This window comes from Lepisosteus oculatus, chromosome 25, assembly GCF_040954835.1.
Source record: "Lepisosteus oculatus isolate fLepOcu1 chromosome 25, fLepOcu1.hap2, whole genome shotgun sequence".
Lineage (NCBI taxonomy): Eukaryota > Metazoa > Chordata > Actinopteri > Semionotiformes > Lepisosteidae > Lepisosteus > Lepisosteus oculatus.
Genome location: NC_090720.1, coordinates 2,698,900 through 2,721,267, shown reverse-complemented (window position 1 = coordinate 2,721,267; position 22,368 = coordinate 2,698,900). Strand labels below are relative to the sequence as shown.

The following is a 22,368-nucleotide window of genomic DNA, read 5'->3' as shown; positions in this document are numbered from 1 at the left end:
AAAACAGATAATCAGTAAATATACATTAACAATCTCTAGATTGTTAGATCGTTTAATAATAGTAGACAACACAGAATCATACAAACCTTCATAATACATACATACAAATTTTATGTGTCACTTCACCCCCCCCCCCCCCTCTGTTTGCATTGGTAAATTCCCATTGCCATCTCCACGGTTACATAAGAGGCTCTGTAGGAGGAAGTCATGATGTAGGCCGGAAAATAGTTTCCTTGTTCATAAACCTCCTAAAACAACTTGCAAACCAATACAAAATAAAGTGGAGTACAGTATATTGCTACCTTTTCCCTATACCTGCCTTAAGGTATTCATCTTAATCCAATATCCTTACCCTGCCTCTCTCTCTAACTTGTGTGTGCACCTACAGCCTGAGAAAACATGGGTAAGTAACTGTGAAAACCAGCCAAAAAAACGCAATGTTTGCCATCTAAAGTTTGCTAATAAGAAAGGAATCAATAGGTTAATGAGTGACAGTTCATTTTGTCACAAACTGCAATACCATAGCATTATCTGTAGAGTGCTTATGATATTAGTAGGCCTATGAAAACAAATTATATCACAAAATGGAGCAATGGCATTTGGTACAGGTGCATGGGATCTTGAGAATACTTTCTGATGGACAGCACAAAACAGGCAATTTGTGATCTAGAAATGCATTGCGGGATTTCTGGTAAGAGACCTTCTGGCCTGTGCTGTCATGGTCCCGAGTAAAATGTTCCCCATGGTGTCATTTGGGTGGTCATCAAATTCCTTTGCTTTCTGTATTCACAGCACGGGTGTGTAAACAGACAAATTATTTTAATGAGCGCCCTGTTTCACAGCACAGGGGTGCTGAACTCCTGCAGTAGGGACTCCCTAGGGAGAACGTCAGTCAGTTAGTAAGTCGACTGTCCTTCCACTTCACTCCATTACAGTGCATTAAGCTGCTTAATAACTTAACAAGCAGGATCAATACAGTAGTCCGGCTGGTGGTTGCACTGGTACACTAAGTGCACTGCTGCAGCGTGCTGCTGTCTTTGCACTGTAGGGCACAGTGGGCGATCTTGTGTCTTATATGCCTGCATTTTTGGTGCTTTTCTAATTGCTTTCCAGAAACTTTACAATGATATTCCGGGGCCAGTCAATTCCAGAACCCTGCATTTACACTTTCAATCATCAAGCTGGAGCGCATCTCCTTTGACAGCAGACATTGGGCCGGTGTTCTCCTTGACAAAGCACTGACCTGCATCTGTGATGGTGACGTCAGGAGAGCATCGGCTTCAGCGCTGGAAGCAGGGGAAGACGAGCGAATGAAACTTCACAGGGTGAGCAGTAATTTTTGCGATTGCCTCAGTGGAGATCGAGTACGATTGTATGATCATTACAACATATTTGAAGGGGAACTGCAGTCCCAATCTCTCAGACCTGTTATCAAATCTCGGTAACAAATTAAATTCATTGACGGTATAGAAAAATGGTACACATTTTGAATTCAGCACCAAATTGGTGTACTCTGTGCAAGTACTCTATGGTCGCCATTGTTACCGCAAACCGCTGGTCGCGCCACCGGTGAGAGCGAGGGTTCCCCTGAACTGACGTGAGGCGGCCCTTCCTGCTCACTAGTCACTGCCATGACTAACGTACTGCGATGTACGAGTGAGTAAGCACAGGTTGTGTCGCAGGCGTTTCACCGCAGGAATGTTCCTACGTGATCTGCATGCAGAGTTAACAAGTGAGTAGTATCTGTCGGCAAAGCCGTCTCGGAGTTTCTAAGAGATGTATTCACAAGCCTGCTTTTTTACAACACAAAAGGGCCTTTTCACATCACCGGTTTTGTTACCTTGTTCTATAATGCAAGATGTGACACCTTGTACCCCTGTAGAACAGCAATGCTTTATCCAGTTCTGTACCAGGAGACGACAACTCTACCTCACACTGCGAGCAGTTAACACCATTCAGAAACCGTTTAGAAACGCTGTGTTAGCTGCTCAGTTGTAAGTTGAGACTGGGAGAAACTGGGAAAAACTGGGAGAAACTGAAACTGGGAGCTCAGCTGTAAGCTGAGAGAAAAGAATGAACAGATGACCAAAACAAAAATAACGTAGTCTTCAAACTATTTATTGAGTTCTTTCTCATTAAAGTTATTTTCCCCAGTGTTTACAGTAGGAGAGGTCAAACAGTAGATTCGTTTTAAATGTTAGATCGATGAATGCTGATCTTGGTAATGTATGCTAAGAACCTCCGTGTGATGGAACCTAGCCTGTCAATCAGTGGAATGGCAGAATCTTAGGACGCGTGCGCACGCGGTGTTATATCACATAGGCGTAGCTGGAGGAATTAACCAGGAGGAATATTTGAGTTTTGAAATTGAAGTCGACGGTGGGCATATCATCTTTGACACCTCATTACGCTCCACTGCTCCACTATTTAAACTGACAAATTACATTTTCTGCAATAGCAGACCATTAACGGTTCGCGCCGTTTCCTATTTGCGCTCCCAAATAAAAGCGTCCCGCGATGAGGCGATAAATTCTCTGCCTGTAGGAGTGTCATGTTTAGTGGGAAAACATTGACTGGGCAACTTTGATATTATGGCAATGCAAAAGAGCTGCGGCGATTAAAATCCAACCGATCCTTATTCTCGTCTTAATTAAACTCAGCCAAGTAGAATAAACAGGAACATGCTGTTTTTTTTCTTTATGTAAATTCTTTATGTCTGTTTTGAAATTAGATTTGCAAATATTTGGGCCAATCGCAGGTATGCCATGAATGATAATGATATGTACATGTACAAATTCCCATTATTGCATTTACTTAAGTTGTATTCAGCGCTGTTTTTAACTCATATCCAATGTCCTCTAAGGTCCTTCGGATGAGACGTAAAACCGAGGTCCTGACTCTCTGTGGTCATTAAAAATCCCAAGGCGTTTCTCGAAAAGAGTAGGGGTGTAACCCCGGCGTCCTGGCCAAATTTCGCATTGAACCTTGTCAATCATGGCCTCCTTATAATCCCCCTCTATGAATTGGCTTCATCACTCTGCTCTCCTCCCCACTGAGAGCTGGTGTCTGGTGAGCATTCTGGCGCACTTTGGCTGCCGTCGCATCATCCAGGTGGGGCTGCACACTGGTGGTAGTGGAGGGGATCCCCATTACCTGTAAAGCGCTATATAAGTGTAAGCAATTGTATTATTATTATTATTATTATTATTATTATTATTAAAGGTGTGACCATTAGTCCTTTTCCAAATGTCCTGACATTATTATTTGGTGTCTGATTCTGTCTCACGGTTCTGGTAGCATACAGACTTCCTCCCAGACCGAAAAAAACAGCGCTGAAATTGCTGCAGGGTCGGACAGGGCAACCTTGTCTTCAGGCACTCAGAAACTCAATCTGGAAAAAAAATGAAGAGGAAGAAAAATGTCTGATTGTTTCGATATTTATATTTATTTTCCTCGGAGCTCCGAAGTGATCTGACGGGACAGAGGCGCAGGTACGGAGAAGAAGAAGAAGAAAAATGCAAGAGAAAATTGTCAGAAAAAAAATGAAATGATAAAATTCAAAAAAAGAAAAACGGCAGGTACTGGTACTGTATAATGATGATTGGTTCAACGTTAATAATATGCTTGACCGCCAGGTGTATCAATAAGCCTTGAGCCGGTGTGGAGCGCCACTAATGAAGAAGTATAACCCTTCAGGAATTTACCCGATTAAGTCTCCGTTCGGTGTGCAGAGGATCGGGTCTCATTATTAGGTTTCCTCGTGGGATATCTGGAAATCAGCTTGTGCAGCAGGCGCACTTATGAAGGCGTGCTGCGGTATACAGGGGCGCACACGCAGGTCACAAGTCTACATGAAGTGCAGGGAAATCTGGGTGGCAAAACTGTCTGAATCGTCTGCTGATCATAACTCGTTTTATTTATAATAAGCCCTTGATAAAAGCAGACACATGACGGAAGAAAAAAACACACACTACTCACAAAAACGGAAATAGGTCACAGGTTAAAAGCAACAGTTTTTAAAAGTATGTCGCTGGATAAAATACAGGTTTATTGCAGTAAAATGTTGCAAAGACCATTCTCTAACATAACTTGCTAACGGGCTCCTGTCTTGTTTTGGTTTCGTGAAAATGAAAATAGTTTTGATATACTGTAGTAGCAGTGGGATGTGAAGATGGATTTTTTTTAAATAAATGTGTGTGTCAGATACATTCCAGGCGACGAGACCATAACCTGTGCCCTTTCAATCAGAGGGGAGGAGGGCGGCTTTAACTGCGGCTGAGGAAAACACAATCAGTGAGCATTTTGAAAACAAAATTGCCGGTCCTGCTGATATACATGATAATTACAGCTCGCAGTGAATGCTCTGGAATTAGCCTGTGCTGTACCAGACGGGTATTAGGCGAAAAATAATTTGCCTTAAACCTGCTTAAATATAAAGTCATTTTACATCGTTTTCGATCGACCTTTATTTTTTGCATTTTTTAAATCCATACTGGTCTGGACAATAATTGAATGTGGTGCTGCAGAATTATTGCTCGCTTTGCCTTTTGTTTCTCAACAATGTAATCTGGTCGCATTCATCAGAAATACCTTTCCTGATTACCTCGCAGTGAGGATTCCACTTGCCAAACATGCTTCCTCAAACTGGGAGCGAGAGTACACACCTTTCAGGGTTATTTACTTAAGCGTTCGTTGGCCTCATTCCTGAATAGGCACGCTAACAAAAAGATCAATGTGCAAAAACGGCACCCATGCTCTTCGGAGATCATAAATTGTAAAGAGGATATGTAGTATGCTGTAAAGGTTAATCCCACGCGTGTCTTGACAGCCAACGCATGCAGACGCGGCTCTCCCACTCCAACAACTCTAGCGTGTTTGAATGCGTATCTGGGGTGCGTGACGTTCAGTTTTTTTTTCCAGACTTTACTCTCCGTTGTGATTTCGTAAACGAAAGAACAGACATCATATCTGAATCTGCTGCTCTCGAGCGACAAGATGCACCCTCTCTCTGGTGTGTGTTGAAGGAGATCCTGAGACAGAACCACAGACACATGAGGGGATTATTCTTGCAGACAAGCGTGGCTTCTGTCAATCATTAACATTAGACGTGAACTGTTTAACCAGTCTGCCTGATAAGAAAAACTTTCATTTGACTTTTTTTGCTTTATGTCTTTAAGTCCTAGCATTTGAAGGATATAAGGCCTGCCTTTTCTCACAGGGCTTTCGCTATCTGATTTGTCCCCCAACATGTGTCTGTAATTTAGTCCTCCAACCACGAGGGGCTAGCTTAGTCTCTGCAGTAACATGGTAATTAACACCATTGTACCAATCGTTGCTACGGTGTAATTACAGTATTTAGTGAATTGATTAGCACATCAATAATCAAGCGCTTAAAATGGTAGTAACCCCATTTATTGTTTTAATCATTGTAATGGCTTGGTGATTTCTACTGCTAACCTATATGTGTCGCCAATTTAGTCATTTAACTATGACGTACGTTTTCTATTCAGACTAAGACCTCGAATGCAAGACTACCACATCTTAAAAGACAAAGGTGTCATCGTTCAGAACAGGGATAAATACGTTCAGAAAGTGAAGTGTCCTTTAACCACTGAGGCTCCCTTCAGTTATCAGGTGCTTCTTCTTCCTGGAATCTCTAGGCAGCCTAGAGAGCTCAAACCTCTCACTAGCCATACTTCTGAAACAGATCCTGCTCGTATTTCTCTTCCCAATATGCCCCAGGTTAAGAAGCATAGTGTAAACCTTGCTACCACCCCCCATAGGTCAGGCTACCAGGTCCTCTGTTGCTCTGTGAGTTTAATAGCTGATCAATACAGGACAAGGGTTCAGTAACCCACTGTACACACTGGGCAAAGGTAGCCTGGTGGACACATTCACAAACAAAACCCTCACCTACACAGCTACATCGCTTTAGGGCTTTGTAGCAGTGATAATGAAAGGGTAAGTCTGAAACATTTTTATAAGCTGTTGATGAGCTGAGGCACCCAAGCGATTATCATAACCACTGAGAAAAGCATCCTTAGTTATCCTAAACATTAATGGCAAGAGCAGGAAAGGGAATGATTTGGCAGGTGTGATTTGATATGTCATTTTTATTATATTATGCATCTTGTTTTTTAACTGTGTTTAACTTGGATCAGATAGGAAAATTTACACTTGACGAGCTTCTAGTTTGTAGGTCCTGCAATCTGCAGATCTCAATGTACTGTATATAAAAATGAGGAAATAAATGAAATGGTGTGCCTCAGGCGTGCCGGTGATCGGGAGGGGATTTCTGATCGTGCAAGCCGTAATTTCTTTTCGTTTCATTTCGTTTCTCCCAGCTTCCTGGTAATCGTCGCCTGCTTTGTGCATTTATCTCACTGCGTTGACCTGAGAGGCCTGTATGGGACCTTCACCAGCCCACAGTTCCCAAACCCCTACCCGGATAACTCCTACCAGGTCTGGGATATCTCCGTCCCCGAAGGCCACAGGATCAAGCTTTACTTCACCCACTTCAGCCTCGAGCCGTCCTACCTGTGTGAATACGACTACATGCAGGTATCCCCCGGAGGGCCTCCCCTCACTGTTTCTGGTCAGACCGTCCATTGAGGTCCCACGGGCTACACAATCCTCGTGCTGTACAGGCTCGTCAGGGCTTGATTTGAAAAGGATTGTGTCACAGCAGCTAGAAGCCCAAAAATAAAATTGAGTTCCGGCTCGCTGAGATGGATCATTGCTGGAGCAGGAGACCTCCACGTAAACCAGGCTGCGGCTTCCAGTGGTTTTGATCAGCCACTAGGTGGTGCTCCTTCCTCTAGATCACAGCTTCCAAACTAATACCCCATTTCTGTGAGCAGGGGCACTGTGCTGTAGAAGGCACTGTCAAGAAACATTAAAACCCAGATCCTTGAGTAGGGGTGTTAACTGCAGCGTCCTTGTTACTTTCCACCCTAGCCTTGGACAGAAAAACTTTGTTTCGCTTGAGCATGAAGTCAGTCCCCACCTAAATGTGACGTGCTCTGGGATCTGTTGGGATGGAAGCACCATACACGCACAAGCAATGACAGATTTCTTCACGTATTCTGTTGCTTATTGGTTCCAATCCATAATTCAATCAGCACTTAAACAAAATTAATAACTCTTTTCACAAGCAGGCTAACTGACATGTGACAGCCCTTGATGTGTTTTAAATGCAGAGAAAAATAATGTCAATGTCAGAACTGATGTAATGTAGCACAACTAGAACAAAATCTGCAAACCCTGGGAATTGTTCTGTCATATTTTTACACTACTGAGTAGTAAGTGTGGTATAATGCAGATAATTTGAAAATGAGTGTCGTTTATGTTTGTAGTTTGTAGCAGAAGGCAATGAGACCTTCAGATTCTGTGGAGAAGGTGAGAAAGATTATGAGGATGCTCCAGGGCCTACTGTGTACTATTCAGCTGGCAACACAATGTCAGTGATTTTCAGATCCGATTATTCGAATGAGAAAAGATTCACAGGATTTCAAGCATTTTACGCAGCAGAAGGTAAGTAAAAGTATCTCTGTACTTCCCATTGATGTACTGTAAACACTGTACTACTCTCTCTGTTCCACATGAATTCTAGTACATAGTACACTTTTCATAGATGTACTACAGTATACATGGGCTTTGCATGCTTTTATGAAAATATAATAGATTTTTCAATCGTTGAGGTATGAAGGGAAAAAATGAAGTTTATTTTGGTGCGTGTATCCTCTTGGAAGAGGACAGTACGGCATCTAGATTCAGGGGCCAGTGAAATTGAAGACTCCGAATATTTTCTCTCTTGTAATGGGACTTTGAAGTTGATTGAAAAAAGAAAACAAGGCCCATGAACAGAATATGATTGTAGCTGGTAGCTTGACAGCCACTGAGCGTGGAAAAGAAAATTGATTTCTCAACAGCCTCAATTTTCAAAGTCTTGGCTCACAACGCTGACAGTTTGAAGGTGCCTGCTGCCCACACAGTGCAGGTTCAGAGCCACTTGTGCCTTCTTTGAACAGCAACAGGCTCTTGTTAACTCATGGACCTTTTTAAGCAACGTTTCTTGTTCCAGACGATTTTTTTTCTCAGGCATTGATATGACCATAAGCTGTAATGAAGTAACAAAATTTGCCAGTAATTCCACTCTGTGCCTTGCTTTTGCTGGGAACAGATATAACAGTGGACTTTTGACTCTGCTGTTTTGCTGCCTGAAGCCTGTATCTCTGAATTGGCACAAGCTAGAAACACTAACAGTAAGTGTGACATCAGCTGTCACAGCCTGTCTTCTGAGCTTTCGAGGTGAGCTCTAGGTTCGGCATGCAGGAAAGGACCATTAGCTTGTGGAAGAAGCTGTCCCCTGCTTATCACTGTAAACGATGAACCGTTCTGCCAATTAACAGGTTTTTGTCATCACAGATGTGTGATGCTTGGGAGGATAATTCGATGTCTCTTGCAAGGCTGTGTGAGTGACAGGGTGCTCTGTTGCTAATGCTCTGTCAGACACCTGTCACTAATGGAGCAATGATGAAAGGAATATTAATCAAAGTACCAACCCCTGTTGAAAAGTGCAGCTTCTGTTGCAGCTCCCAGATTGAGCATTCACACCATTTTCTTTCATACCACCACTGAGAAACCACTCTGTCTTCTCCTTCCAGTGCAGTAGGTCTCTGTATGTAGAGTGTTTGGCCTGGTGTAATGCAAACACGGGACAGTTTGGCTCTAGGAATGAGTAAATTGAGAAGTTTGAAGCCTTAGGTCTTGCTTTCCTACAAGACCGCATTCCTTTGCAGAAAACATATCCTCTGATTTAATTTGATGGCTAGTGCAGACAAAAGAGCTGGTGCTGTGAAATGGTTTAAGCTTTGTTCCTGCTCCACAGATATTAATGAATGCAAGCTTGCAGTGGATGGAGAGCCTTACTGTGACCATAATTGCCACAATTATGTGGGTGGCTATTACTGCACTTGTAGATTGGGATACCATCTCCATTCCAACAAAAGAACCTGTACCGGTAAGTTTTTTTAAAAAATTGCATTAGGCAGCTTTTAAATGACCCTGTACTATATTTGTACAATATCATAAAAATATCTAGGGCTCTGATTAATGATAATGTACCTGAAACCCCAAACTTTTTTTTTCCTTGTTATTTCAGTCCATCCTTTCTACATTTTTGCTCTTGTTTGGTTTTTCCCTCCTCTGTCCATGACACGCACACAAAAGCCTTTCCTAGATTTGCATGAATTAATACTGTACTCATTAAAACAATCCTGAAGAATTCAATACATACCGTAGACGTAACTGAGAAGCAACATGCTCTAAGGTATTATCAGCTTGATGTTTTGTGGAATCTGGCTACTAGGAAAAAAAAAACAGCCAGGAACTAAAGGTGCTCTGTTTGTCCTGAAGCAGAATGGACTTGGTAATTGCCAGTTCTCCTGCTTGCACGCGAGTACCATTCTGGGATCCCTAAGCATTTTTCCTCCTTCCTGAAATGGAAACCTGGGAAGCTCAGAGATCTGGTCCACAGCCACTTGTTCTTGGTTAACTCAGCCAAGCCTGTGGCAGATACGACTTTGATCAGAGCATTAAACTGGGGAGCGATGTTACAACCGATGTATGGATCATCACGCTCACAGGCCAAGCAAGCTGAGCTGCAGTATGGCTGAATAATCCAGCTGACCTGCTTGTTAACTTGCCTAATGCTTAGGAGAGCCAGAGAGAGCCCAGCCTTCTTTACCAGGCTGTTTATCTCTGACATGCTCTGTGAATTCAAGTAAATTACTCCAGGTACTTGGAGGAATAATCATCTAGAAAGCCACTGTTAATTGATAACCCATTGTAACTGTAATAGCTCTCGGACACTGGCATGGATAATTTATCACAATTAACACCAGAGTCATTTTTTCTTATTATCTTCGTTCTTTGCAAAAGGGGGGTGAAAATGCATTCGGGCATTAAACACACAGTCTGTGCCAAAGTTATCGTATGAGTCTGCCTTCTAGTTTGTGTTATGATGTTAATTATGTGAACTCCGACTCTTCTGAACAAAAGCATTTTTTTGTATTAATCTACTAAACCTTTTCAGAACTAATTTTCAGCTGTGATTTAATACACATTTTCCGTCCTTCATTTTGTGAGAAGCAGTTATTGTCATTAAATAAGAACTTGTGAAAAAGATTCAGTTATGTACTGTAGGCAGCTTCTGCTTGGAAAGTTTGAGCTGAAACTAGTGATGTGTTGCAATGATTCTAAATTCAGGCAAATTAAATTACCTTGTGCTGCTAGTTCAATTGAACAAGGGACTTTTCTTCTCTGTCTTCTTAAAGCAAAAATCATCTTCACAGCTCAACAGATCTAACAGCAGGTTTCAGCTGATGAGCAGACTTCTATCACTGAAAAGGTGTCAAGTAGCCTGTTCAAAGTCACACCTCTGGGGCAGTATGAATTAAACTGCACTAGTACTTTGCACTGTGAATTCTCTGCGGCCATGTCTCTGCTTACAGTTTGTCACTGAAAAAATGAAACATTTGACATACATGAGTGGCATAACCTGAGCCTCAGAGTGCTGTGAAACACAGCACCAACACTGAGGAAGAGTTCCCAGCCTGTCCCCCTAGTATGCCACCTCCCTGTGGGTGGCATTTTCAAATGCACAGACCAATTTTTTCTGTCCCACAATGAGGGAAGCTTCACTTTATTCTTCCTTTTCCTTTTTTTGACATCCTTCTGTCACCCATCCTCTGCCTCTATTGAAACTCAAAATACTCGACTTTCTAGTCAGTAATGAATTTTTCGAGACATAGTATTTTGTACATTACTTCATGCATACAGTAGCTCACATTTTAACAGAACAGAGTAAGAGACTTCTGATGTTATAAGTAGTCTCCAATGCACTTACAGAGAAATCTGGTGCCAGGATCTAAAAAATCCTTTAAAATCTATCTTTTGTCCAAGGTGGCCACCCTCCCTGGAGCTCTAGAGTTAGGATCCAGTACTTGCACTGCCATGGACCAGGTCTGCTCAAGGAAGTGGACATCTAATTCTTCCTTTCTGTCTTATGACAAAAGAGTTGCAGGGTCATTTACTGTGATGGACCGGAGTCCCGTCCAGTGGGGATCCTTGGCTTTGTGCCTGTTGCTCGCTGGGATAGGCTCAGATTTCCCTGCAACCCTAAATCAGATGAGGCAGCTAGAAATTGAGAGGATGGATGTCCACAGTGGGTGCACTGTTTGTCTTAGATGCTAGTAGTATCTCGACTTGGTTGTCTTTTGCAGTTCAGTGCAGTAACCAGGTCTTCACCGAGAGATCTGGGGAGCTGACCAGCCCAGACTATCCTTCAGCATATCCAAAGCTCTCCCAGTGCACCTACAGCATCCGGCTGGACGAGGGCTTCAGTCTGATACTGGAGTTCGTGGAGTCTTTCGATGTTGAGTACCATCCTGATGTTTCCTGCCCGTATGATGTCTTAAAGGTCAGCCTGCCGAATTTTGCAACGTGTGTGAAGCAGTACAAACTTGATGGCTGCGTTTAAAATCCTTGCTGCTGCTGAAGGGAAATATTGTCCAGATGCTGGACTGAATCACTTATTTTTGCTTCATCTCACTGTCAGAGGTAGTGAAGGTTATTATTATTATTATTATTATTATTATTATTATTATTAAAAACTACTTCTTCAGCCTTTACGGGGAACTTTAGGGTGGAAAGATTGTATGAGCTCAGAGTGCAAAATCTTTGGGATACTGGGTGAACACCCATAGAATTACAATTACTTCAGTAGTACGGTCACACCCTAAATAAGGTGGAGAAGAGGTGTGATTCGAATAGTGGGCAGTATTGGGGTAATTCACCTGTCTGAAAGAATAATCTGCCCCTGCTTTAATGAAGGATGAGCCAGGGAGCTGCAAGAGCAAGGAATAAGTGGGCAAGTTCACCTGCTCCCAAACTGTTGCTTAAAACTCCAGAAAATGAAAGGAACCCATTTGGCCTTTCTTGTTTGGCTTCTGATCACCCAGTAAGACTTTGGCTCCAGAATGCCATTCAGGTATTTCTAAAGGGGCCGTCTGGCTGGGAACTTCAGTTTACAAATCAGCCCCATCTGAACACTCATCCCATTTATTGATGCAAAAACATTCATTTTCCATTTCTGTTACCTGGGAGAGAAAATGCTTCCAGATTCTAGACCATTAAGTTAAACATTAAAACATTCCACAGTCATGCAAGTTAACAAGAAAATATTCAACTAGCGCAAAATATGTGTATATAAAAATATTTAGGCAATTTCACCACAAGGATTTTGGGGGAGGACACAAAAGCAGAAAATCAAGAGAGAAGTTCGTAAATTCAGCATTTGAGTGTGTGGCACATTTAACAGGCCCTAATGGTATTATACAACCAAAGCACTGTTTTATTCTTTTACAGCTGAAATGTGTATTGCATTAGCATATATTAATACCCTGCCAGGGGCTGGCAGAGAGAATTAGATGGGAAAGGCAATTGAAAACTGTAATGGCATTTAAGTGCAAGACTAATAATTTTCTTTTAAGTGCTGGGCAATGATGCACAGGGTTATAATCATGAAAGATACGTATTATCAAATGGAGTACAGAACAGACTTATTTGGATTGTAAATTTCTGTAATTAGTATTTAAAAACGTTAACAGAAGGATGAAACGTGTCAGTCAGAATAGCACAGAATTTCCATGCTGCTGTGTCAGACATGCTGGTAAGGCCAGTGGCTGCTGTACAAACCCATTTCCGAACATTATGTAAAAGGTTATTGTCTCTGCGAAAGGAACAAAAAAAAATCTTGTTATATGAACAGGTCATTCATAGTCTTCAGTTTAAAGAGATTGAAAAAAATTACAGGCTTTTAAATGATTGCTCTTTTAAATCCCCATTGTGTCAGTTATTTAATGAGAACTTTGTGTCAGATTTCTGAGTTTTTAATGGTTTATTTTTAATTACAACCCCAGTGCTTCCACTGCTTGTACAGTGTTAAAAGCAGACACTTGAATGAATCAATTAGTGCAGCTGTCTTAAATGAACAAGCCTAACCCTCGTGGTGCCCTTTTCAGCATTTCTGTACTATGTACTGCCTCTTTAGGGGGAATAAACCTTGTGTAGAAAGCAAAGCTCAGTGTGAACCTGAAGAAACCTGCCGTGCTAAATTGGAATAGTATTTATGCACTTTTCCCCACAATTTGTTCTGACTTATACTGTGCAGTTACTTTGCTGAATCAAGGTTCGTATCATGTGCCTCATGGTCACCACATCTTTCTGTGCTGTTACCATGCATTTCTGTACTTTACTCTGCCTTTACCATGGTACACCCCAACTCTTTAGAATGATGAGCTGTCGGGGTCTCCCAAGAGACTCAGCCAGTGAAGGTGCTCACTCGAGAGCAGGTAGAACTGTATGATCCAGGGTTCGAGGCTGATGGCACTAACCGACTATGACTAGGATTCCCCAATTGGCAAATCGTTCCCATTTCAAGCGCCGGCTCGGCAGCTCAGGCCCAGTCAGAGCTCGGCTGCTTGGGCTGTCTGACGACACTCTTCCTGCCTTTTTTCTTCTGAAGATCAGCACCAAGAAGAAAGAGTACGGCCCCTTCTGCGGATCATCGCTGCCCAAAAAGATCGAAACTGGGAGCAACGAGGTGGAGGTTCTTTTCAGAACAGACGGCTCGGGAACCAACAAGGGCTGGAAGATCAAATACAGCAGCACAGGTATTGTCAGTCATAAACCAAAGTTGTGGGGATACTGCAGCGCCCGGACTTTGTAATGGGCATGTAGGTAGGTAGGTTCTGCGACTCCTTTTCCTAGTGATTATTTAGTAACAGCAGCTGGTTGCATAAAGACCCAGAGCTGTCTTTAAAAGGGATAAAGACATTGCCATACCAGTGCTGTGTCACACAATTGCTCGACACCCTGCCATGCTGCTCACCACTTCTCTGTGCTGAAACGAAGGAGCCAGGTGCAGTACAGTGTCCCTCACACTGTGCCCGCTGCCGTGGGAGTGTTGTATGTGGTTTATTGACACCAAGCCTGAATTCAGTGCTTCTTAGACTGCTGGACAGCTGTGCGAAAGATGAGTGAAGCACGGTAAAATCATGGTAGAGCATGGGGGAGGGCCCAGAAGCAGCTGGGAACGCAGGCAGCTGAACTGGGGGGAAATGTAGGACAGTGAAGTGCAGGCTTTATTTGTGCGTCAGAAAAACGCAACAAAAAATCCCAAGGCATCGAGGCATTCTTCACTCAGTGAGGTTTTGTCTTTCTGTGAACATGCAGCTACGCCCTGTCCAGACCCTGTGGTTCCTCCTCACGGAAGGATCCTCCCTCTCCTGCCTCAGTACGTCTTCAAGGACAGCTTCACTCTGACGTGCGAGAACGGATATGAATTGCTGCAGGTAGCTCCGATTCCTTCGCTGTCCTCAAAGCAGGGAAGCCTGAACACATCGTTAACAAGGGAAAAGGCACAAAAAACTAACCTTTAGGTTATCACATAAGTGTATTTTTATTCTTACACAATCCACATTGTTTCCCTTTGAAGGCAGGAGGTTACAGTCTCAGACTTAAAACTGTGTCATTGGGCTTCAGCTCTGTGAATGGGAGGGGAAACTGTCTTTTCTGTCTTTAGGGATCTAAGGAGCTGCCCAGCTTCCGAGCAACCTGCAGGAAGGATGGAACGTGGGATCAGCCGATGCCCAGATGTAGCAGTGAGTGGCAGTGCTCTCATGGCTCTGGCCCGCTGTGTTTCTTGAAGTGTCATGTTGAGACTGAGAAAAAGATCTTCAAGCCTGCTGGCTCAAAGCCGGTTGGGAGTGTATCAGGAAAAGTCAAAGTGGGGACACAGTGAGCCACATTCTACGTCACTGCTTCTGTAATTTCTCACTATAAAGTCCACAGCTCATACAAAGCTTGTAACAGTCTTTTTATGTGCAATGACTTTAAAAAAAGGATATTTTGCAATGAAGCTCTTCAGGTGTCTTTCTTTTTAACTGCCTATCATTTTTGGAAATTGCACCATTTGGGATGAGCTGCAGGTAGCCGAGTTAATTTTTACCTTCAGTTCAGCCGAACTGAAAAAGCTGACTTGTATTGAATGTTTTTTTTTTATTCAGTTGTTGACTGTGCACAGCCTGATGAAATCCTCAATGGCCAAGTTTCTGCTTCCACAACAACCTTCCAGTCTGTCATACGCTATACCTGCAAAGAGCCGTTCTATAAAATGAAAGGAGATGCAGACGGTAAGATCTGTGAATGTTACAATAGTTCTATATGTTGCACCACTTCCTCAAGATCTCATACTGAAAATGGACACTTTTAAAGGCTTGGTGACTGCTATATCATAAAACTTATAAAATACTAATGCAAACCATTCAATTTCTTTATTAGTAATCATACCCTGTGCCATTTTTGCTTCGTTTGATGCATTCTGGAGTTCAATTTTTAATGAATAAGAGAATACAATGATGCTCCAAGCTTGGAGAACTCACATCACAGCAGCTAGTATTACTAGCTTGCTTTTTCTGGTCTCACCCTCCACAGGAAGGTATACATGTGCTTCAGATGGCTACTGGAGAGACTCAAAGGGGAAGAGTGACCTTCCTGAATGTGAGCCTAGTAAGTAAGAACATTTGAAGAACATTTTACTTTTCTGAATGAGATTGCCAAGGGGCATCTGTGGTCAGACATAACTTGGAATTGCCTTTTGTTTAGCTATGTCTCCTATCGTGGGGCAAATGATGAACTTTGAATGTGTTCCTCATGACACACCCACCTTAGACTCCTGTAAGTGCCAGAGTGCCATACAGAAGCAGCTGCACTGACTCCAGCAGCAGCTGTGTTGAAGCCATAGTAAGCTCATAGAGGGAACTGGGAACTGGCAGCTGTTCTCCAGCTGTTCCAGCTGTTGCTCATGCGCTCTTAGTCAAGGGCTGTGCCTAGCCAGTTGTTCGACAAGCTGAAGGATTCCAGTTTAAGCTCAAACTGGCTATGTGTGGCCCCCAAAGCTCAATCTGCAGTCTGAGCTCATGGTTTATTGAATGTGGTTTTAAACTGCCTTTTAAAGTAGTGCTATCCCTGTTGTGCCAAGAGACCAGTCACCTGCCACAGGGGAGTAAAGCCACTCTTAAGAACACTGGAGTGTGTCTTTGCACACTATGAACCCTGTTTTACACATATGTTTTCTGGGAATAATTGATCTTTGAAACAAATTGTATGAACATCATTGATTAGATCGTAACTACTCACTTCTGTGATGCCGATGTGTCTTGGCAGTGCCACAGACAGGGGCATCTGCACCGTGAGGCCATGGTGTAACATCGCCTTCTCCCCTGGTAGGAGATGTTGGCAGATTGATGTTGCTCCAGAGCTACTAGTATAGAAGAAATGGGACACCAGAACTCAGATAAAATGCAAGGAAGTCCCTGCCTGGCGCGTCTGGTGGCAGGAGGATTGCTCTTGAGATTTTGCTTGTCTCCCCAGCCTGTGGAACTCCAACATCTGGAAAGCTCGCCCGCATAATTGGAGGGAACCAGGCAGTGAAGGATGAGTTTCCTTGGCAGGTCCTCGTGATCGTGGGCCAGGAGTTTAAAGGTGGCGCCTCCCTGATTTCTGACAACTGGGTCCTCACAGCCGCCCACGTCCTGCAGGGCCATGGGGATGTGGCCAACGTGGAGCTGAAAATGGGCATAACTGAGCGAGCGGACAGCAACGCCGTCGTGGGTGTTCCCGAGAAAATCTTCATCCACGACCGTTACAAACAGGATGGCGTGAACTACGACCATGACATCGCCCTGGTCAAGCTGAGCAACAGAGTGCCCATCAGCTCCTCCGTCATGCCAGTCTGCTTACCGCAAAGGGAGGACAGATTTCTCGTGAAGCAGGACGACATAGGGGTGGTGTCGGGGTGGGGGGTGTCCCGGAAATCCGGCCGCGGCCCCGGCTCGGTCCACCTGAGGTACGTCGAGCTGCCGGTTGTGGACTTCGAGGTGTGCAAGGCGGGCTATCGGGACCTGGGTGCGGAGATCAAGCATGATTTCATCCTGACGGAGAACATGATCTGCGCTGGGATCCCCCAGGGAGGTAAGGACACCTGTCATGGAGACAGTGGGGGGCCCTTTGCCTTTTATGATGATGGGAAGAACAGCTGGTACATTGGTGGGATTGTGTCCTGGGGGTACGAGTGTGCAAAGGCAGGTCAGTACGGAGTGTACACCAAAGTGACCAACTACGTCTCCTGGATCAACGATGTCATTTCAAGCAACCGTTGACCCAAACGCTCTGCTCACCAGCACACAAACCACATACTGAGGAAGTGTTGCTGAGTTCATGTCCACAATGCAGCTAGTGCATGCATCTGTGACCTAAATTTCCTTAAACTTCCTTGTATTTCAAAATGACAATGAGGATAAAAACATTTATACTGTACCTATGAATACTGTCTTTGAAATTGTGAGTAATAATATTGGAATTTAAAGAGTGATATTGTACACCTTATGTTATTTTAATACGAGATAATACAATATGCTTACATGGATTATATACCAACAACTTCAGTTTATATGATAATGTCAGCTGGTGCTAAGTTAAAAGCAGATCATCAAAGATACCTGTAGGACAAATCCATTCACTGAGACTTAGTCAGTGAGCTTTCTCCAGCAGCAATGTGAAACAGACATGCATCTGTCTGTTAGAAAATCAGATGAATAGGTTTGTGGCTCTGGCACATATAAAGTGCGCTGGCTTCAGAGGATGTGCAGCATTAAGTCATTCTTTTGCCTTGCAAATAAATGCTCAGTTAACTATCTGGAATCTTGCAGATGGTTCCTTTGGGTCGTTAAATGCGCAGAGTGAATGGGTCATTTGTCTTTGTGTTGCAAACGTTTTTTTCCCTGTTGCATGTAAATTTGCACAAGCGATTCCAACGTCCCACAAGGTGTTATTCTCACATCTCAAATGAAAATCAGCCGTGTCTGTTCTTCAGGTTCAGCACCGTGATTTGCCATAATTTAGCCTTCATACATAATGCATTTGATCTCAGTGCTCCCTGGCAGTTTCCTTTGAAAACAGCCATTAAAGGTTTCACCATTTTGACACATATTATCTTTCCTCTGTGATTAAATAATACAGTCACACACAAATATTTTTGTGCCCTCATCTTTTCTAAGTGCACCGTACCGTTCTCAAACAGACTAAATCAAAACAGAGAAACAAGCCGCCTTGCTGCCTTTTTTAAATATACGAATTTCAGGGACCAGGCTGACTTGCTGCTTGAAATGAGCTCCCTAAAGTCACTCTTCATGGCCTTTAAGATTCCTACATTGAGAAATGTATCACAATACTATCTAGCAACTAAAATGAGAACTAATTCCAGTGGTTCTTGTCTGAATTAATGACAGCAACACAGTACATACAGTAGTAATGTCACAATAAAATACGGTGTCGAAATGGTTTGAGTTCAGAAAATTCTGCAGAACTACAAAAAGAGTTTGAAACCTGTGTTTGGTGAGTATAATTTATACGTCTTTGAATGAAAGTCAAAGGATTAACATTTTTTAAATCTATGTATCATAAACATAAAATGAAATTCAACTTGTATAATATGAATAGTCATTTCACATAGAAGTATATTGCACTGCTGAGTTTTATTTTTTAAAATTTATTCTTTTAGATGCCATGCTATGGTCAGTCTGTTTTTTTCCTGTATTGTCATGTCCAGTTGATTATGTGTAACTTGCAGACTGACAGAACAAATTATTGTAGCACCAAATCACCAGCAGTCAGAAGTAGAGAGCCAGAGGTTTTTTTTTTCCAGGTAAAAACCTCTCACTAATTTGTAACAATCACCGCCTCATCAAGAGAAAAGAAAGGGATGTCAGATTTCTCTTTTCTGTCAGTTCGTTTCGCAACACACAGCTTAGGCAGAACATCAGACAGTATTATCATGCAGCTTTTGATATTGGTGTTATTCAGCAAAATTGAAGTCAAGCCAATGTAGGTCCTGACAGCTCTGATACATCCAATACATGTTGGCTAATCAATAAATAATTTTAGGGCATCTACAGGCAAGTATGAGTAAAATTTGCTCATTGTAAATATGGAAAAGAGGGATCTCTTAAAATATGCATTTTATTCAGTTCTGTTTTTTAAGCTTGAAATGGTTTTCATTTAATAGCAAATATTGATTGCATACAAATGTGAAAAGGAAGTAAATTTACTTTGTATTCGCAGTAACTGTAGGAGAACAAAAGACACTGAAAGTAGGGAATATAACTCAAGGTTTAACCCTACTGTGAGAAATGAATAGATGTTTGATTAAATGCACTAATTCTGCTTGTAATTATCATGTTTGTAATCATATAAATACTATATATATGCCTTCTACAACAAGGCTTCAGAAACGCATTTCCACTCAAATTAAGTGTACTGTAGATGAAGGCAAAAACAGTACAAACTGTCCACTAAACAGTCACGGTTAGGATATCTCAAAAAATACATCTTAAAATGCACTAATCTGAAAGGCTTTTTTGTTTCAAAGGATTCAGTCCTGTTGAGAATATCGCTTCTGGTGCCTGCTGCATTTACATACACATTCTGGATCGAAATAAAAAAATACATTTAAAGCCCCCCTAAGTGCTGTCCAGGAGGAATTAAATAAAACAAACAGCAGATGTTGTCCCTTGTTGATTCAGTTAATCCAGCTTGGTTTGATTCAGTCCTGCTACAAATCTACTATATGTTGTTTTTAGCTGTCATAGTTATTAATGCGCTTAATTTACAGAACACGTGTGATTTGTCACACAAGCTTTTTGCTGATAAGCACCAATTATGTGGTACTTCCCCCCCCAAAACACGGAATGTTTACTCTTGGCCTGTTTATTTGAATGGCTTTTAAGATTGTATACTGCTTGGACAACCAACTGTTTTTATTAGGGCTAATTGTAGAAATGAAATCAAGGGATGTTAAATTTATATTACACACGAGAAGGGCCTCATGTGTATTGCGTACAATTTTGGTTGCCACATTGTAGAACAGATTGCTGCTCTGAAATCAGTCCTGAGAGGAGAAAGCAGATACATTTCAGGACTGAAGGGAATGTCCCATGCTGGACCTTTTTACTCTTGCGCAGAGGGGATTATGAAAGGACAGGATACAAGCATTCAAAATTTTCAATGGTACTGATAAAGTAAACCCCTGTCAGCAGTGAAACACAAACTAGAGAGCAGACATGGAAACTACATGGAAGAGTATTTAAAAGAGATCCTACTTTACCCAGAGGGTAGTGGGAGTGTGGAACAGCTGATACTCGGGCTTCTTTAAAAAAAAAACAGTTGGATAAGATCCTAATCAATTAATTACTAGCTATCAAATACTATAGATAGGTCATATGGCCTCCTCTTGTATGTGACCTTTCTTATGTTCTAGAGATATGACCCAAGCAAACACTTGAAACCTTTTCTCTTTTTTTTTTCAGGCTGTTACATGCGTTTACAAAAGTAATTTTAAAATGTTCTGACCTGAAAATACATAGTATAAAAAACTACCCGGTGACATACTACCCGCAAGAGACCCTGTTTAAGAACTGACGAGATTTTAGATGGTAACTATTAATCCAGAACACTGCATCAGCGTGACATTCAGATGACAAAATATTTTTTTCCCCTAATTCTCTTACAGCACGTATGTGAAAGCAGTAAGCCTTGTTATAACACGCAGACAAGACGAAGAGCCCAAAACACAATAGAAAAAACTAAATAAAAACAACCATAATGTATGAACGACAGCCGTAGAAACAGAAACTATTATTTTTGCAGCAACTACACCAAGTGTGGCTTATAAATGTATCAATGCCATTCAAGGTGAAAACCGTAGGCAATACTTAAGCAGTTCATCACCACGGGCTTAAGTTAAAGCTCTTCGTTATAAACGAATCTTTAATTAAGACCAGTTAGGCGATTTCTGATTCCTAGCATTATTGGGGATACGATGATGAACAATGCCTCGCGTTTCAGCCTGACACCCCCAAATTCGCCTCCTTGACTTAAGGCGAGCAATGAGACAGTACATGCCGCTTTCTTGGCTAGGTGTGCTTCTGAAGAGGCGGTTACAGAAGGTGGCTTTGGGCGTTGTTATTTTTAGGACGTATTCTTATTTTCGCTATCTAAACACTGTACCGGGGAGAACACCGTGGACGTCACTGCTACCGAATGAGGAACTGAAAAGTCTCGATTCGTCGGTTAACGGTAATTGACATGGGATGGTCGTTCACTATAGGCGCCGTTGGTTTCCACATGTGCCAATCTTCCCACCATTTAATAGAGTCGAACATAAATAACCTGGGATTAACAGCAGTTCTTTCAAATTCTTCATAATACAATACAGTGAAAGATATTTCTCAAAATGCCTTTTTGCCCGTTGGCTTCAACCCAGTTTATTTTTTTTTACCAACGGGCAATTTCTTTTGGACCCTCTAAATGAAAACGTCATTTGTGATGTCAGTATAGTGCCTCACTGAACAAACGTGCTGTTTTGTGATGAAAGCGAAGGAAAAAAAAACAAGAACTGCATCATTCCTCTATGCATGAAACGGTCAACTATCAGCTCGCCCTGACGCACTGCTTTGACACCAAAATGTTTTGAAAATATGACAAGTTTGCGACGTCCTTCGCGACTGATCTTGAATAGCGAGAACCCGATACGGGCGAGGCTGGGCATTAATACAAAAATAAATACATCTGATGAGTGTGGTAACAGTTCATTATTCAATCGTTTACACTCCTTAATTAAAGGACCGAAATCTCAGCGTAGCTTAAAGCTGCGACCTTGCTTGAAGTGGGGTTATCCTCCATTGGCGACACGGCTCAACGCTTGTTAACAAACTTCCCAAGGACTTTAACTCATTTCAGTTTCCCCTCGGGCCGTCAGATCAGGCAGACGCTGGACCGGGCTGTCTTTCAACATGTTTCCATCGATCCGTCAGGATTGATCTTCTACCACGCCGCTACCACTTGCAGCCTTGACACGCACCCTGTAAAGGTTCACGATGCGTTGCTCTTTAATTCGCCCGCCGTCAAAGTGTAAGCAGCGCTGAATCATATGTTTTTGTAGTAGCCTTGCGAGTTGTGGAGACAAATACACTGATTTATTCTCGTCCTACAAGCCGCCGTTCTCCCCCTTCCTTATTTTCCAGGTTACCACAAAGAATACTGAATCATGTACCAAGTCCACCGCAGCCCCTGTTTGATAAATTCAACACACACACCCACGGTAGTTTCTTTCACACTCTTGGGAACGAAATCACACGAGGTTGCCTTGTCCCGCCGTTATGGTTGAGTGACAAAAACGCAGAGTCA

At 42.4% G+C, this 22,368-nt stretch overlaps 1 protein-coding gene and 1 long non-coding RNA gene across 2 annotated transcripts; both read left to right on the top strand.

Annotated features, from left to right (window-relative positions):
* The first annotated feature begins 204 nt into the window (after positions 1-204).
* On the top strand, positions 205-3,560 carry LOC107075516 (uncharacterized). Its single transcript, XR_001477033.2, has 3 exons — positions 205-403; positions 1,114-1,325; positions 3,298-3,560. It is a non-coding gene; the product is annotated as an uncharacterized lncRNA (long non-coding RNA).
* Positions 3,561-5,865: 2,305 nt separating this feature from the next.
* masp2 (MBL associated serine protease 2) lies at positions 5,866-17,821 on the top strand. The gene is made up of 11 exons (XM_015336880.2): positions 5,866-5,961; positions 6,345-6,561; positions 7,356-7,533; positions 8,891-9,022; positions 11,286-11,482; positions 13,589-13,736; positions 14,299-14,417; positions 14,648-14,726; positions 15,132-15,257; positions 15,559-15,633; positions 16,498-17,821. The coding sequence occupies exons 1-11, from the start codon at positions 5,954-5,956 to the stop codon at positions 17,283-17,285; spliced, it is 2,067 nt and encodes a 688-aa protein (XP_015192366.1). The 5' UTR covers positions 5,866-5,953; the 3' UTR covers positions 17,286-17,821.
* Positions 17,822-22,368: the final 4,547 nt, after the last annotated feature.